We start from the raw sequence: 16,097 nt of genomic DNA, 5'->3' as shown, positions 1-16,097 counted from the left end.
AGTTGTTCCGAGAGAGAACCACCAAAAGATTCTATAATAGTTATTTGTACAAGCATGAGAGATACATGAATTTCTGCCTGACTTTTGTTTTACTTTGTGTACATTTCAGTGTTTTAGCTTGCTACTAATTGTTGTAAATCCTATTATTATAAATTGAAATATTTTCCAAGATTTGTATGATTTTTCACAGGGAATGTACAATAACTGATATTGAGCCATTTCATTTTTAACCACTAGCTGCAAAAGTTGTTATTAAACCTTTTCTACCTTGTGTTGTTCCAGTGTATCTAAATATAGCCAACATAGTTTACTAGCTTGCAACAAGACTGAACTTGCCAAGAATGTGAAGAACAGACGTGAAAGAACACTGATCTAGTTTCAGATGTTCAATGTTTTAACTGTGGAACTCGAAAATAACAGGTTGCATTTAATGTTACAAATTGCTGCTTACAACAGAGAGTCATTAACCAGCGGCAACTTGCAAAGAGTAAAAATGAGAAAAAAAATCTTTAATGTGTAATTTTCAGATTACATTACAATTAACTTTGTCAGACAACAGTACAGTGATTTTGTTGCTTTAACAAACTGCTTTTTTGCTGAGAGAGCAGCTAACAAAAACACAATACAACAAAGCAAAATGACTGCACAGCCTATCTAAAATAAAAGCCCGTGACTGAGGTTTTGGTCCATCCTGGTATGTGGCTTCTATCGCCTGTAGCGGTACCTCTTGAAGTGGAACCACAGCTGGAAGATCCCGTTGGCGAACTGACAGCGGAAGCCGTGTCGGTGGGAGTACTCCCACTCCCTGTTTACAATCTTAAAGGCGATGTCCTCGTACGGGGGGCCAGCGTGGAACCTTAAGATCCCAAAGTCCTTGTTGTCGGGACTGGGCTCCAGGAAGTACTGCGGGGTGGAGCGCTTTTCGATCAGGTCCGGGTAGAAGATGTTGAACTTGTAACCCTGGACGATCTTGGGCGGGGGGTTGTCGAAGTCGTAATGGGTCTGGTTGTATTTGTTCCACTCGAAGCCCGTGTGGACCCTGTTGAAGAAGCGAGGTTTCCTGGGACGGTATTTGTCCGCCCAGAGGTACATCTTCCCCGTGACGGGAAGCTCCACGCTGAACTGGGCCTCGTCGTTGCCCATGCCCTCTTTGGCGCGACGTACAAAGGCGTCCTCTGCGCTCTCGTTGGCATCACCTGTTCGAGAAGAAGGAGAAACAGTGAGCGACACGTAGGGGTGGGGGAAAAAAATCAATACAGCATAGTATCGCGATATTTTATGTGGCAATACTGTATCGATCTATTATTGTATATGTGTTTGTGTGTGTCAGTTTGTCTGCTTGACAATCTGATTTTGCAGCAACAAAATTGAAGTGAGATGAACAGAGAAATGTATCTTTTTAGATAAAACAGATGTTGACAAAATTTCATTTTGGGGACATAATTTGAAATTGGAAGTTTGAAAAAAGGTAAATTGCGATAAATAGCAGAATATTGCAATAGGTTTAAAATCGCAATAATATCGTATAGTGACAGAAGTATCGTGATGATATCGTATCGTGAGACCTCTGGTGATTCCCGCCCCTAGCGACTTGAAGGAGAAACAATACATATACCTCACATATTCAACAACGCAAAATTGGTTTCAAAAACAAAGTTCAACCGCTTGAAATTGACAGCTACCCTGCAGAGGACTGGTGTCGTTTCCCACAGTGCAAAGTCTGAGCACTTAACATTCCGTTACGGTTTCTTTTTACACAAAACTGGATTTCTTTCACGATTTTTCTCCTAGCCTGGCTACGTGATTTATCTTCCGCAGGCACTAGTTTTTCTATGTCTGTTGATGTGGAAGCTATTAGTGTGACTTTTCGCAGCGTGTCTGTGTGGGTTTCTGATCTCCTACCGGTGACTTGCAGCTGTCTGCGTGCCAACTGCAGCCTGTGCGTGTCCTCTTCCGGCGTGATGGTGTGCGAGTCCAGCGGCAGCTCCGAGTTCGTGAGCAGCGCGGGACTGTAGCGGCCAGAGTCGTACTCCGCCTGGCTCTGCTGGATCAAATCCTCCTCGGTCAGCACGGCCTCCACCACCTCGCCCTCCTTCTCCTCGTTCTTCTTGTCCCCCTTCTCTCCTCCATCCTCATCTGGGTTTCCTGCCGTGGAGGTGGATGGACCTGCCTCCTCTTCATCCTCTTCTCGGTTCTTATTTCTTGTGGATGGACCAGGCTCCTCCGTTGTGGTTCCCCTTTTTGAAAGACAGAAGTGAGAATTAACATAGTATGAAGTGAGAGTTGAACCTCAGGTGACGGTATGCACAGTAACTGTCTGAGCCTTCACAGTGTTTCCTTCAGGGTTGGTTTTAGCAGTGGGGGCAGGTCTGTCCCAACCAACAACAATAGCTGCTCTCCGACCAAGTAGTTACAGGAATGTTGTTATAGGAAAAGTTCACTTCTATGCAGATCTACGAACTACTCTCCCCCAAAATGTTTTTTTCCCATTTACATTTGCACTGGCCAAGTGGCCATAGCGACTATAGGAGGGGTAAGGGAGTGATGCAAGCACGGCAACGGTCTTTATAGTGTTAAAATCAGAAAACAGATACACCAAAAAAAGTATGAACTAAATCTAATGTATATAGCATATTTGTCATAATTTAAACAAGTCTCCCGAAGAGAAACGGGTATCTCTCTCGCCCCTGTGTGTGTGTGTGTGTGTGTGTGTGTGTGTGTGTGTGTGTGTGTGTGTGTGTGTGTGAGTGAGAGAGTGAGAGAGTGAGTGAGTGAGTGAGTGAGTGAGTGTGTGTGTGTGTGTGTGTGAGAGAGTGTGTGTGTGTGTGTGTGTGTGTGTGTGTGTCTGAGAGAGAGTGAGTGAGTGAGTGCGGTCAGCGAGGTTGTCAAGCCCGCTTATGGAGTTTAACTCAGAAAAGATAGTTAACCACAGGTTCCCATTAATCTTATGATGGACATGTGTTGTGATATTTTAACAAACGAACCGTCAACGGTGAAATAAAAGCCTCTTTATTTCTGAGAGCGGTCTGAGAGACCTCCGGCTTACAGCGGGGTCTCTGAGCAGGACTGTCCGAGCGACGAGCTACCGGCGGGGCAGGTGCCTGCTAGCTGTCGCCTCGCTTCGTGTAGCTTCTCAACTCCGAAAACTTTGAAGCAAATTGTCAATTCGGCATCAATTTTCGCACCTATGTTCAAAATAAAAACAGTTCATTTCTCGCCTAAAACACTGTCAGAAGTGAATTTAGTGATGAATAAGATGGCGAAAACTGTTAAAATTGTCCCGTTGTTGGTCTGTCTGTACCGGAAACCAGACGCTCGTTGACCTAGGTTCCTATGCTGAAAAGGGTACAGCGAAAAGACCCTGGTAGGAGCTAAAAGAGTTACAGGAACTGCAGCCAGAGGAACTTAAAAATCCCCAAACTGGTCCAGTCCGAACATGAGAAAAAAAGGATTCTAGGAATTTTATGTTCTAGGAACTGTAAAAATCCCTCTGGTCGGAAAGCGGCTAATAACCTCTGAATAGTTCTACTTGTTGTTAAATTGCAACGTGAGCGGCAGCCCACGTTGGCAGGATAATTTAAAAGGCAACTGCGACTGCATTTTTTTGTACAGCCCTATTTCTGATACCGTGGTGGCAGAAATGTTGCCATGGTGGGCCGCCACTACAAAATCAACAGAGAGGAAACACTGCTTCACGTCGACACAGTTTTTTTTAGGATGTGTACGGTGTGTGCGATTTTGAGGGAACTTACTCTTCATCCTCGCTCCTCGGCTCGTCTTTGATGATGGGGAACAGAGGCTCGCTTTCCACCCCTTGTTCCTGTTTCAGCTTGAACAGCTTCTGACGCAGCACGTCCTGGTGTCGCTCTCTCAACCTGGGGACGTACAATTTTCAGTTTGACACTGTTCGCCAGAGAAATCACGAGCCATCCGTGGAACTATTACAACAGCGAAAAAACAAAAACACACTGGTACCTTGCTCTGGCCATGTAGACTCTGACTTGCTGCAGCAGACTCTCCCAGTAACCGATATCGAGATTGGATCCTCCAGCCCGAATCTTGGTCTCAATGTTCAGGTGCAGCGCCTGCAGCTGGCTGTACGTCTTTCCTTTGAACACCGTCTGGACATCGATGGTCACAGCCGTGTTGATGCCCTCGCGACGATCACCTGAGAATGAAAAAGATCGCATTTGCGACGTGACATCACGACTTCGCGTAAACAAACGTGTTATCTGTACGCATTTTGAGCTACCCGCGTGTATGTCTACGCCGTAGTGAGAATGAGGACATACGTCACGGTAGCTTGCTGTCACGTGACGATTCGTGAGGTGTCTGAGCAGAGACAATATATAGAATGGACCAACAGATCCCGTTGCTCTGGACGGAGACCAGTGAAGGATATTAGAAGCACTTTTCCGGTGAGCGCTGAGCGTTACTGCGCAGCCTCCAACTGACAGAGACAACATAAATGTGACGTGAGCAACGTGTCTGAAAGTTGGAAGTCTTCTGGTAGCTGTGCCAAGAGAAATCTCAATCATTCCCAATCTTACAGAGACGGAGAGCGTAGGTATATGTAAGGAGATAACATGGGCACAGGCTAATTATTGATAACAACAATGGACAAATAGAGTCTTCAAACGCTTCAGGTGTAAAGTTATTTGCTGTCAAAGTGACGTTAAAATGAATTGCAGTCAATGGGATGCTAACGGCAGGTGATATTGTTGTAGCATCAAAATGGCGCCATAGGAGGTTCGAGTTCTGAAGCGAAGCCAACATTTTGGGATCCTACGCTATCGGTTGCCAGGGGCAACAGTGTAAGAGCGACACCGAGACGGAGCAGGAAAGATGGCTGGAGGAATTAGCATCACGGCAAACGGGCTGGGTTTAGGAAAAGAAGAAGGGGACGGGTTGGGTTTAGGAAAACAATAACAGGACCTGGAACAACAACGGCACGGTTGGGTTTAGTAAAAAAAAGAAAGCAACGGCTGGGTTTAGGAACCATCCCGACCAACCTCCCTACGCGGATTTTCGGCCTTTCATACTACTCGCTACGGCGTAAATTGACACGCAATCGCAAGGTAATGTAAGTCAATGGAGGCCAAAACACGCCAAAATGGCATACGAATTGGCGTGTCATACATACGCCATTTCATGAGATCAGTCTGGCATTTGAAAGATAAAAAAGGGAAGAAAAAAAATGCGGTGGAGCATGTTGCACATACAGTTTCGAAGACAACTACAAGTTGAATTATTATTAGTCGGACGAGCACTGGTGCAAATGTAACTTCACGTGGAAAACAAAGCAGGGGGAAATGAGAGTACCTGGTCCTTTCCCAGAGGCCTCGAGCTTTCTCAGTTTGCTGATCTCGTCCTCGGTGATGGTCGTCATGTCTCTCCAGAAGTCCACGTTCTTCCCTTGCTCCAACTCCATGTACACCTAGCAGCGCAACAACACTCAGTCAACCATATGCAGGTGGAGCGCTTATGAAGAATAATAGTTGTGAAGCAACCGTTACCACGTGGCATATGTCACGTTTAGGGTCTGCATGAGAGAAATCATTCAGTTTACAATTTTGGGCTGGGTGATCATTCCAGATCAATGTCTGCATATGACTGTTTTGTGACACATTTTGTATTCACACATCATTATTCACCTATTTCATGCCTAAATGAATAAGTGCAATTTAACTGGTAAAGTGTGGCATTTCAATTACTTTTATTTATTTGGGGATTTGGTGCTCTTAAAGGTCCCATGGCATGAAAATTTCTCCTCAATAGCTACAGACACAGAAGTGGCACATACTAAGGAAAGCTCATTGTGGGACTGGCTCTAGTGGCTGTAATTCTGCACCACGGCTGAATTTCGGGAAATAGACTTCAGATACAGTATTAGGGGACCACTAAGGCCTATATAAAAGCATCCAAAAAGTACCATGTCATGGGACCTTTAAAGAAAAAGACAACGGCAGTCAGATCTGAATCGGGGACACTAAGATGAATCTGATGAAAGAAACAGATTGTTAGTAGGAATGTCTAATATTTCTACCAATAACTTGTGCCGACTGAATAATTTGAATGATACAGTCATAACAGAAATTCTACGTACAATGGCTTTACCATGCACAATTAATGTTGAAATGTATTCTCAACAAGACCAGACGCTAAGAAAGTGATGCAACACCAATCACAATCTTGAGCTTGTTTATTTTAACCCGACTTGTGTTTTTAATGTGGCTTGATATTAAGAGTTAAAAGAGGCTGCGATCTTTAAGGTGCACTTGTTCTTGTTACTACACCTCCCCTTTAAAAGTGATCTTGTGCAATTAGAGATATTCCAAGATCTAGAGTTGTACAACTTTTACACTGGAATGGACACACAACCACAGACCTTAATGTCCTCCAGCAGGTCATCCATGTCAGTGACTGTCAGCCCGTTGAGAAAGGTATAAGGCTCGTGCATCTCCACGGCGAGATCGTCATCTTCTGCGCTGATGTACTTCGCCAAAAGGTCAATAGGCTTGGCGCGACCGTCACGGATTCGGATCTTAGACCTGGACACGTAATACAGAAATAAGTTGTAGGAGCCTGGAACTTAACTGACAAATAATACAGAACTGCAACAAAAATCCTCTGTGTTGTGAAAGGGGGGCACAGAATACATTTAGAGATGCATTGATTACAACTTTCTAGGCCGATTCCGATTTTCTTTGAGTTAGGCCAGCCGATACCGATTTTAGCCGATTCCGATTTCATTTTTTCTAACCACTTTACAGCACACACAAATATTTATGTTCTCCCTTTTCTTTATTAGAACATTTTGCACAGAACATAGAACATTTTTTGAACAGATAATGGATCACTATAAAATAGAACTATATAAATTGCTCCTGGTGTAGGAAATTCACACACATCTAAAAAGGGCAATGTTAGAACCATTTCCTTTTCACATCCAATATCCAACATCCTTGCAGGTGTTGCATATTGCAAACTTGTTATCTTCTGCACACACGCTGAAGAATTTCCAAACAGCTGACGTGTCGCAGGTTCATTCCTGAGGTTCCCGACGTGTGCGAGAATAGCGCGGACATGTGCTTCACACCGCGAGCAGGTACGTGCGACACACAGCGGTGTGGAAACAACAATTTAAATAATTGGCCCATGTCCAACAAAGGCCCCTCTATAATGAAGATGAGGCCTCATGGGTAATGCTTCCCAGATGTTTCCTTTGGCCATTCCCTATGTTCATTTGGATCATCATTATGCCGAACCTACAAGTCATTTAGATAATTCAGACAAAGACAAAGTACAAGCCATATAGGTGGTCATTTACAGAAATGTTGATTAACGTGCATTGTCCTAATCAAATAAACTCACATACTTCAGCGGAAAAGTTGAGAGAAAAGGAAAAAGAGGCCGTGCTGTCGCGTCCGTGCGTCCTTGAGAACTGTAACTCGTATAACTTGCCGGTCGCCGGTCATGGCCGAGCACGTGAAAACCGGCCAATTCCGGTCACCGGCCGGTCTATCGGTGCATCTCTAAATACATTCATTGTTGATGCACACTCGCCTTAGTTTGGCCTGGTGCAGATGGAAGTTGTCTTCCTGTTCAGCCCAGGTCTTGAAATGCTCTGCCTCCTTCTCTCTCTGCAGCATCTCCAGCTCCGTCTCTCGCATGGCCTTTTCTCGCTCCCTCTCCAGACGCAGCTGTTTCACCTATACACACACAAAGGTAAGTATGATTAATGAAATAGCTCTGTAACATTATACTGCCGCACAAAAAAATACCCCACAGCTCATACCTTCTGCAGCTCTCGCCGATTCTCCTCCTGAATACATTTGTTCCGGTCTTTAAGATCTTTTTCTCCCAGGTGGCCAATTCCTTTCTTATCCAACGCCTGAAAATAAATACAGTCAAAAAAATCTTGGGTGAGTTCCAATACTCCGAGCTAGGTTATGACAGGTAACTATTCAAAAGTTCCGGCACTTCAAGCTAATTTTGAATACAGTTTACAATAACAACTCATCAAATGCTGTTGAAAACTGCTCTCCAGTTCACCTTCTGCCATTTGAATGTGCCCAATAAGTTGTTGTCACCGAAGGGATTGTCTGCGTTGGTGTATCCCATGTACTCCTCACTCCAGCCCATCTTTTCTCTCCTTTTCTTCTCCTTTGCTTCCTTCTTTGCCAGCCTTCTGGCCCTTTTCTCTTCTGGTGTCTCCAGAGCTTTCATCATATCCCTCTGCTTTTTCTTATCCTCCTTTTCTTTGACCACACGGCCCCCACGATCCGACCCCGAGCTATCAGACGACTCGGGTGAACTGGAGCGCTGCCTACTTTTGTTTCTGTCGGGCATCTCTCTGCTGCTTCTCTCACTCCTCCCTTGTTCCCTGTCTTCACTCCTCTTCCTGCGCTCTAGGCTTTTGTCTCCGTCGTTTTTTACATCGCTGTCTCTGCTGTTGCTCTTCCGCCTCTCTCTATTTCTATCTCGATCTCTATCTCCGTCTCGCTCCCTCCTCTGTCTATCTCGGATCGGACTCCCTCTGTCAGGACTTCTCCGTCTTCTCCTTTCTCGGTCGCTGCTTCCATCATGGGAGTCGGAGCTGGACTGGGACCTTTTCCTCCTCTCTTGAGAGGTTCCTTTCCAATTCCGGTTCCTCATTTCCTTTCTCCCCCTCCTCACTTTGGCATCATCTGTATCAGAACTGAGACAGAGAAAGTGTTTTAGTACATTTTTGCTCTTGGATGAGCAACCGTGTATTGGAGACTAAAGAAATACAAGTGTTCTTAACTCCTCAGCAAGTGTGACAGAGTGAATGTAAGTGGGCTGTAATAGGGAAAATGCAAAGAGCTGCCTTGTGTATTAGAGTTAGTAGGTTAACTCTAAACCCTGTAAAGATCCAGATCCACCAGAAGTTCCTATCTATCTATCTATCTATCTATCTATCTATCTATCTATCTATCTATCTATCTAAGGTCTTCTTGTTTACATACCAAATCCTTGCCTACAATGTATGTTGAATAAACAAAGAGAAAGAATGGCTGTTGGCTTTGGTGCAATAAGCAGAGCAAAGGTATCTGTAAACAGGAAAGTATTATGATGATGGTGTTACGGTGCCACAGTCCGGAATCAGATAGACAGTGTTACAGAAGAACACACCCATCTACAGTTTTTCAAACTCTGCCCACCTGTACACTTGAGCGACAGGATTTGTTTAATACTCCTATTTCGTATGTTTTAATTGTCTTATTGATCGTTTTAAATTCCACCACAGTAGATTAGATTATAAAAAAGTTAACTTTACGTAAATTGAAATCCACGATAGTATGGTATGCCTGTTGGAGAGCTTTAGTTGTTGAGAGGTCTAACTATAAGCATGTTAATTCGCTCCAAGTACCAAGAATACAGTAGGACACATGGGCTGGGATTTATTTGAATTGCCATGTGAATTACAGTCTCGGATTACTATTATAGCAGGTCGAATCGGGCAGTAAAAAATGTCTAAACGTTAAATACCCATGCCAACCATCTAGCACAAGATACCAAAAGCGTTTACCTTGATGATCGACCGCTCGACTGGCTCCTGGGACGGTTTGCTCCCCGCCTCCTGTCGCTCTCCGAGCCGCTCCGGGAGCCCGGACGGTCCCTGTGTTGAGGCCGACGTCGGTCAGGTGAGCCATCGCTGGAGTTCCTGCTGCCCGAGCGTTCCCGTCCATGGGCGGTTCTTTTCGTATCCAAAGAGCGACTGCCGCCTCTCCTTTTCTCCGGAGATCGAGACCGGCTCACTCTGGACCTGTTTCGCCGGTCCCGGCTCCGACTTCTGGACTTGGACTGGAACCGACGTCGTGTTTTGGAATCCATCACGAACTGGCGGGGTCCGGGGTGCGCTCTGTCGCGTAAATAAGAGGTAACAAAGAAAACGTAGTGATGAGATCCGAGATGGAAAAATATTTTTTGTACAGTTTTATTATTACAAAGAAATACCAAATTCACAAGAAGTAATGGGCGGACTTCAAACCAAAATGTGGACATTTAATTAAAAACAGCATCAATATAACAAATCTAAAAAAAAAAATGTATTTGTATAGGCACCTTGGACAGTTAGATACTGTTGATGTTCTTGTGTTCTATATATATATATATAAAGTATATATATACACACACACTACAGGTAAGGCATACTTGTGAATGTGTAAAACATTTTATGAAGTAAGTGGACATTCATGCCAGACTCGAACACACCTAACCTTATTAAAACAAATGCGGTAAGTTGTTTCAAATTCTACGGGCAGCAGAAAGCATTGGCAGAAAGCATAGACAGTATAAAAGGGGCTTTCTACCAAAAGGCGCATATTCTAGACGTCACGAGTATAATTTGAGAAAATATTGTATAAATAAATACCACTTGTTTAATGGTTTTTATAGGAGAGTGGACATCTTAAATCAATTTAACAACATATAAATGTGTTATTTTGTCCAAATAATGTCAGAGTGAAAATAGGTCAAAGCTTCTTTTCAGAAACACAACACTCGCGTTTTCGTGACGTCAAGAAACTGGCAAATGTAGTTGTCCATATTCACTCTTAAATTAATAGTTAAAACAATAATGGTAACAGCTCAACCAATACCCCTTAGTTCACATTTTATTTATATAGTCGTGTACTTTTATACGTCATTGTGTGGCTTCTTGCTCGCTTTTTTACGGTTAAAAGTCATGTTTATAGAAGCGTGGACTACAAATCCCAGACAACACAAGGCGCCGTTGCCTGTGTTGACGGGAGACAAGACTCCTTTCAGCATCATTCTTCTTTCGCCAGTCCTTCAGTTAGGGCGATAACAGCTACAATTCTGACTTTTGTCGTTAGAGGTTTTGTTTGCTAGCATTTCAGATCAATAGTTGCGTTTTATTTTCTAATCTGTCTCTCATAGGGAGTCGGAAAGTATTCGCGCCACGGTAAACTCGTCTTCAGCTGGTCCGTCAGGTAGAGCTTGTTAGCTAGTTTATTAGCCACCAGCTACCAGTAGATTTAGCTACAGCTTATATCCGTGGCTGCCCTGCCAGGTAACGTTAGATCAACTAAAGCTGGATGCGCTGGTCCACCACAATGGTTTGGTCAGTTGAACAATTTCAGAGTATTGCCATTAGTAAATAATTTATCTGATTTACAAACAAATCAACGCAACCTTTGTTTGACTTGTGCGCAGCCCGTCAGGTTTGGCCTGTTTCATTGTCTTCGAACATCGACAACAGACAAGTTGTTAGTTAGTAACAGTAGGTTGTTTCGGCTAGTTAGGCTAACTTAGCCGTGTTGGCGTAAACAAACCCGTCAGCTGTCGACTCTTGATAACATTGGAAGCTACCCAGATCAGTATGGCGCAACACGACCACTCTCATGTAGCCAGTTCACAGAAAGCACTCATGTTGGAGATGAAGAGCCTTCAGGAGGAGCCTGTCGAGGGATTCAAAATAACACTGGTGGACGAGGCTGATATGTACAACTGGGAAGTGGCCATTTTCGGACCCCCAAACACTCATTATGAAGGGGGGTATTTTAAGGTAAGAATGCACTTTTTTTGTCTTTTTTTTTTTTTTTTTTTTTTTGTCCAATTGTCATATCTGGCATGTCATTAAAATATACACACATAAGCACTTACAGGATGCATTCTTCAAATACAATACACAAATACAAAACACAATATGCAGTTTGCTGCACCACTGACATGACTGCACCATATAAAACAAAGCTAACAATCCAGTCTGTCAATAAAATATGCCATATAGTAAACTGTAGTAATACAGTGCACAGCCACATGTAAAGACCTGTTGTGTGTCCCAGGCTCGGATCAAGTTCCCTATTGACTACCCATACTCCCCACCTGCCTTCCGGTTCCTCACCAAGATGTGGCACCCCAACATCTATGAGGTGACGTATCACACCCGGATTCTATTTTATAATATTAAATGTGACGCCTTTTCGTTCCCTTATCACAATGTTTAATTGAAAATCCTTCAGTTGTTATATGATGCATCTCATATTGAAAGCAGTTTATTTCCTCTTGTTTTTAGAATGGAGATGTGTGTATTTCTATATTGCACCCTCCAGTGGACGACCCGCAAAGTGGAGAGCTGCCTTCAGAGAGGTGGAATCCCACCCAGAATGTCCGGTTAGCAAACTCCCTCATATCTCTCTTCATATGTCTCTCCTTTATGGGTGCCTCCCTTCTTTGTCTTCTCTCAACCACTTGAGAGAGAGAATGATTGATCTAATTCATGCCCTCATCACACTGAAGAGTCTCTTCAGACATTGAATTCATATCTGCTTATTCAGCACCACATGTGTAATGTGATCTGTTTTTGGCCAGCCCTTTATATGTTGGTTTGTTGTGCAATATTTGTAGACCTACAAAACACGTATGCATTACACCATCTGTGTAAAAAGTAAAATAATTCAACTGTTTCCTTTTCAACTAAAGTGCTTTATGGTGGATTTGTGTCAGATCCCCATTTTTTCCAAATAATAATTAGCAATAATTTATTAAGGACACCTTCTCCCAACTATTCTATTGCTTTGACTTTGTTTTATCATGTTAGTTGTTTGGTATTACATTTTGTATTTGCTTGTTGTGCACCTTCCATTTCTTTAACGTTGTTTACCCGTATTGAGGCAGATCTTAAATCATCTGACTGGAAAGCACTTAGGGTCAGCTTCTGTTGTTTTTAGATGTGCTATATGAATAAAAATGACTTGACATTTGGAAATCAAACAGTGTGTTTATATCCTTTTGTGTTCGCTTCCAGGACAATTTTGCTGAGTGTGATCTCGCTGCTGAATGAACCCAACACCTTCTCCCCCGCCAATGTGGACGCCTCCGTCATGTACCGCAAATGGAGGGACAGCAAGGGCAAGGACCGGGAATACGTCGAGATCATCAGGTGAACAGTCGCAACGTTATTATCGTCGCTTACGAAAGCTTTTCTCACAAGAGTTAGACCACAATTTGAAGAGCTACTTTGCCGATTTGTCATCACAAATATTCTTAAATTTCTCCCTTTTAGGAAACAGGTATTGGCTACCAAGGCGGAAGCCGAGCGCGACGGCGTGAAGGTGCCCACCACACTGGCCGAGTACTGCGTCCGCACGCGCGCCCCGGCCCCCGACGAAGGCTCCGACCTCTTCTACGACTATTACTACGACGACGACGACGTGGAGGGCGAGGACGGCGACTGCTGCTACGATGAAGACGACTCGGGCAACGAGGAGTCGTGACATGCTTTTTTTTTTTTTTTTTTTTTTTTGACCGCATCCCCAATCTAGCTGACAAACGCTAGCCGTTGTTCAGTCTGGGTCGCCAGAAATTCTTGGTTTGGAAACTTTCCCACTTCTAAACCAATTGAAAAGAGCTGTTTTTTTTTTTTCTTTCTGAGCCTCTGAATGATTTTCAGAGGCCAAAATCGACGCACTGTTGTGCAAGGGTCAGACCTGGTAAAAATTTGTACCAGCACAAAAGTCACCAGTTTCATCAGTGCAGACGTTATTATTTCATTATCACCTAAAACCTTACTTTGAGAGAATATTACTTAATCCTTTTGAGTTGTTCAGTCCCCTGTATGATAATAGTATTGCGGGGTTAGTGCCACTTTTACCAATAGCAAACTTTGCACTGGTGTAAACCCTTCCAAACTTTGCTCAGCCTCTCTCTTGCATATCTTTATTTCCCTAATTGTAACTTGGTGTTGCTCACCAGTAGTCGGTCTCGGTGACTGACAGAAGACCGAGGACTTCAAGCAGCCTGTTTTTGTACTGAACAATCTACCGCAAATCCATTAAATCAGACATTTCCAAGTTTTCGCAATCGTTCTCGCTTCGATATGACGGGATGTCGCAGGACGTTGCGAAGTTTTTGTGCATGCCAGAACGTCGTCGGAAGCTCTTTTTTTTTTTTTTTTTTTGTCCCTTTTTACTGATGGGCTGTTTACCTTCATCATGATCTGTTTTCAGCTCGCTAAGAAGAAAGACTTCTGTTGACTGAGATCCCAGAGAACTTTTCTATCTGGAGGGACCGACTGGCAAGCTGAGTCAGCGGGTCATATCCTCACGTGAACAGTTTTGGTAACCAGAAATTGATCTTTTGCCGTGTTTCCTCTGGTTACTGTTGGATGTGTTTTTTTTCTCTTGTCGTTTTGAGTGTGGGATTATGTTATTTGAAGTAGCTCAGATATAAGAGTGTGTAGAGGTGTGTTTTTCCGAATTGTATTTCTCCTCAGGTGTGCTCTCTGAGAGGCCTGGCAGAGCCAAAGACGTAAAGCAGCGTGAAGAAAGCCCAAAACCTTTTTCTGACTGTTTGTTGTAATCTTGTCTTTGTTTGCTCATTTGCAGGCTTTGTTATTTTAGTCTCTTTCTTTGGTTAGAAAATTATGCTTGCAATATTTTTGCTTGAGAATGATGCGATTATTAGGGTCGATTGTCAAAAAAAAAAAGCTTCTGTAGGAAAAGTGTCTGTCAAAAGGTGTTGTTGCAGTATCGGTCGGGATTATCAAAGTTGTTCTGCCCCGGAAGTAGAGAACAAGGCCGCCATGTTATATTTTCATTTCTATTGTTTGTGTCAGGGGAGAGTAGATGGGTTTTGATATCATTATTATTATTTTTTTTTAGAGTTCATGGGTCTGTTCTGTGTATTTTTGCATCAGCAATATTGATTGTTTAATTTACTCAAATTAGGACTTCATACTGAATTTCTCAGGATAATGAATTACATATTGCAGAACAATTAAGACAAGCAACCAGGGTACAAAATTAGCACCATCCACCAGCCAAATGCTGGTAAAATATGCAAGTGGCTGGTAGCTTTGCTTCACTCACCAGCCAACAATAGTTTTCTATTGAGTGGCTGGTAAGATTTCAACCTTTTTACTAGCCATTTGGCCGGTGGACAAAAAAAAGGAAATTTTGCACTCTGCAAGCAACTATTTTCCTCCAGAGTATTTTTTAGTTTTGTTTGTTTTTTTCAGAGTTGGTTGACAGCCTCAACGGGAACCATAACTGATATGCACATGTAGCTGTATGGATGGTCACCATATTGTTTTACTTACCTGTTTATTTTTCGGCTATTTAAAACTGAATAATAAAGATTTATTGGAAATAATATGCATCGATCTTTTTGCATTTAGAAGCTCCTGCAGCATTCAAGTGTTCCTTGGATGGTCCAATTTCCCGAGTTGGGAAGTCGTTTTTCTGACTTCAGTGTGTCTTATAAGTCTAATGTGGGGGGAAATGGATGCTACAAAGAAAATGTGTTGTGTTTTATTTCTCAGAAAGTTTAAGCAATCGCTGTTTCCAGTATTTATTTCCAATTTGAAGCTTTTATATTAGTGATTTTCTCCCAGACTTGTTGCTGCAACAGTAATGTTACATTACCTAAAACCGCATAAATATTGCTATACATGACTAGTTATCAGGGTTAATGTTATAAATAACTTTTTCTAACTAATTCAGGTCACTCTAGTGGACAGATACTAACCGTTACAACCTAATACCATTTTACAAATTACAAGTGAGCAAAATATTGATATGCAATTAGAGAATTAATAGAAACTGTCACCATTAACCCAAAATTAACTTCCGTCCGCCATGTAACTGCGTAATATTTGTTCCACCACCTGCATGCAGCATGTATTAGGCTACCTGGGCAGAGGTATAGCCTGGGCCTTCCTGATAGTCTTTTAATAAACTTAGAAGGTATACCTTAAATTTGTGTTTTAGTCGCACTATAATATGTGCTCGTCAGGTCTGTGAAATCCTGCGAAATAAATAAATGAAGAGCGACAGGAAATGTATGTGTGAGAGAGAGAGTGAGACTATCAAAGTTTTAATACTTCCATAACTGACACCAATATTAGAAGACATGGTCTTGTTTCTGAATTGCAATACAGGCTCCCCTCTTACGGATAATTATATTCAACTTATATGTCTTGTTGTCAAATAAGGCTGGAGTGCTTCAGATCCCACCTGATCTCTGTATGTTCTGTATTGAACTACAATATCTCTTTGACTCTGCTTCTAAGATAGTAACGAACAAGAAAGCTATTAAGACCTCTAATA

At 42.8% G+C, this 16,097-nt stretch overlaps 2 protein-coding genes across 2 annotated transcripts; one reads left to right on the top strand and one right to left on the bottom strand.

Annotated features, from left to right (window-relative positions):
* Nucleotides 1–483: 483 nt before the first annotated feature.
* Nucleotides 484–10,263, bottom strand: cactin. The gene is made up of 11 exons (XM_028592336.1): nt 10,245–10,263; nt 9,554–9,886; nt 8,056–8,701; nt 7,799–7,894; nt 7,567–7,712; nt 6,389–6,551; nt 5,323–5,437; nt 3,976–4,168; nt 3,753–3,875; nt 1,903–2,237; nt 484–1,196 (listed from the first exon to the last, which is right to left on the bottom strand). The coding sequence occupies exons 2-11, from the start codon at nt 9,856–9,858 to the stop codon at nt 706–708; spliced, it is 2,613 nt and encodes an 870-aa protein (XP_028448137.1). The 5' UTR covers nt 9,859–9,886; nt 10,245–10,263; the 3' UTR covers nt 484–705.
* Nucleotides 10,264–10,754: 491 nt separating this feature from the next.
* LOC114564784 (ubiquitin-conjugating enzyme E2 R1) lies at nt 10,755–15,141 on the top strand. Its single transcript, XM_028592337.1, has 5 exons — nt 10,755–11,554; nt 11,835–11,921; nt 12,065–12,162; nt 12,797–12,931; nt 13,055–15,141. The coding sequence occupies exons 1-5, from the start codon at nt 11,369–11,371 to the stop codon at nt 13,263–13,265; spliced, it is 717 nt and encodes a 238-aa protein (XP_028448138.1). The 5' UTR covers nt 10,755–11,368; the 3' UTR covers nt 13,266–15,141.
* Nucleotides 15,142–16,097: the final 956 nt, after the last annotated feature.

Source organism: Perca flavescens, chromosome 12 (assembly GCF_004354835.1).
Source record: "Perca flavescens isolate YP-PL-M2 chromosome 12, PFLA_1.0, whole genome shotgun sequence".
Taxonomy (NCBI): Eukaryota; Metazoa; Chordata; class Actinopteri; order Perciformes; family Percidae; genus Perca; species Perca flavescens.
This window is presented reverse-complemented; position numbering and strand designations above follow the sequence as displayed.

What these genes read in the sequence shown, in the direction of transcription:
- LOC114564784 (XM_028592337.1), top strand. Translation starts at nt 11,369, where the DNA reads ATGGCGCAACACGACCACTCTCATGTAGCCAGTTCACAGAAAGCACTC. An exon ending in GGCACCCCAACATCTATGAG is followed by an intron (nt 11,922 to 12,064) that starts GTGACGTATCAC and finishes TCTTGTTTTTAG; the next exon opens with AATGGAGATGTGTGTATTTC. An exon ending in GAATACGTCGAGATCATCAG is followed by an intron (nt 12,932 to 13,054) that starts GTGAACAGTCGC and finishes TCTCCCTTTTAG; the next exon opens with GAAACAGGTATTGGCTACCA.
- cactin (XM_028592336.1), bottom strand. Translation starts at nt 9,858, where the DNA reads ATGGATTCCAAAACACGACGTCGGTTCCAGTCCAAGTCCAGAAGTCGG. An exon ending in ACCTGCTGGAGGACATTAAG is followed by an intron (nt 5,438 to 6,388) that starts GTCTGTGGTTGT and finishes TTGCGCTGCTAG; the next exon opens with GTGTACATGGAGTTGGAGCA. An exon ending in GTCTACATGGCCAGAGCAAG is followed by an intron (nt 3,876 to 3,975) that starts GTACCAGTGTGT and finishes GTACGTCCCCAG; the next exon opens with GTTGAGAGAGCGACACCAGG.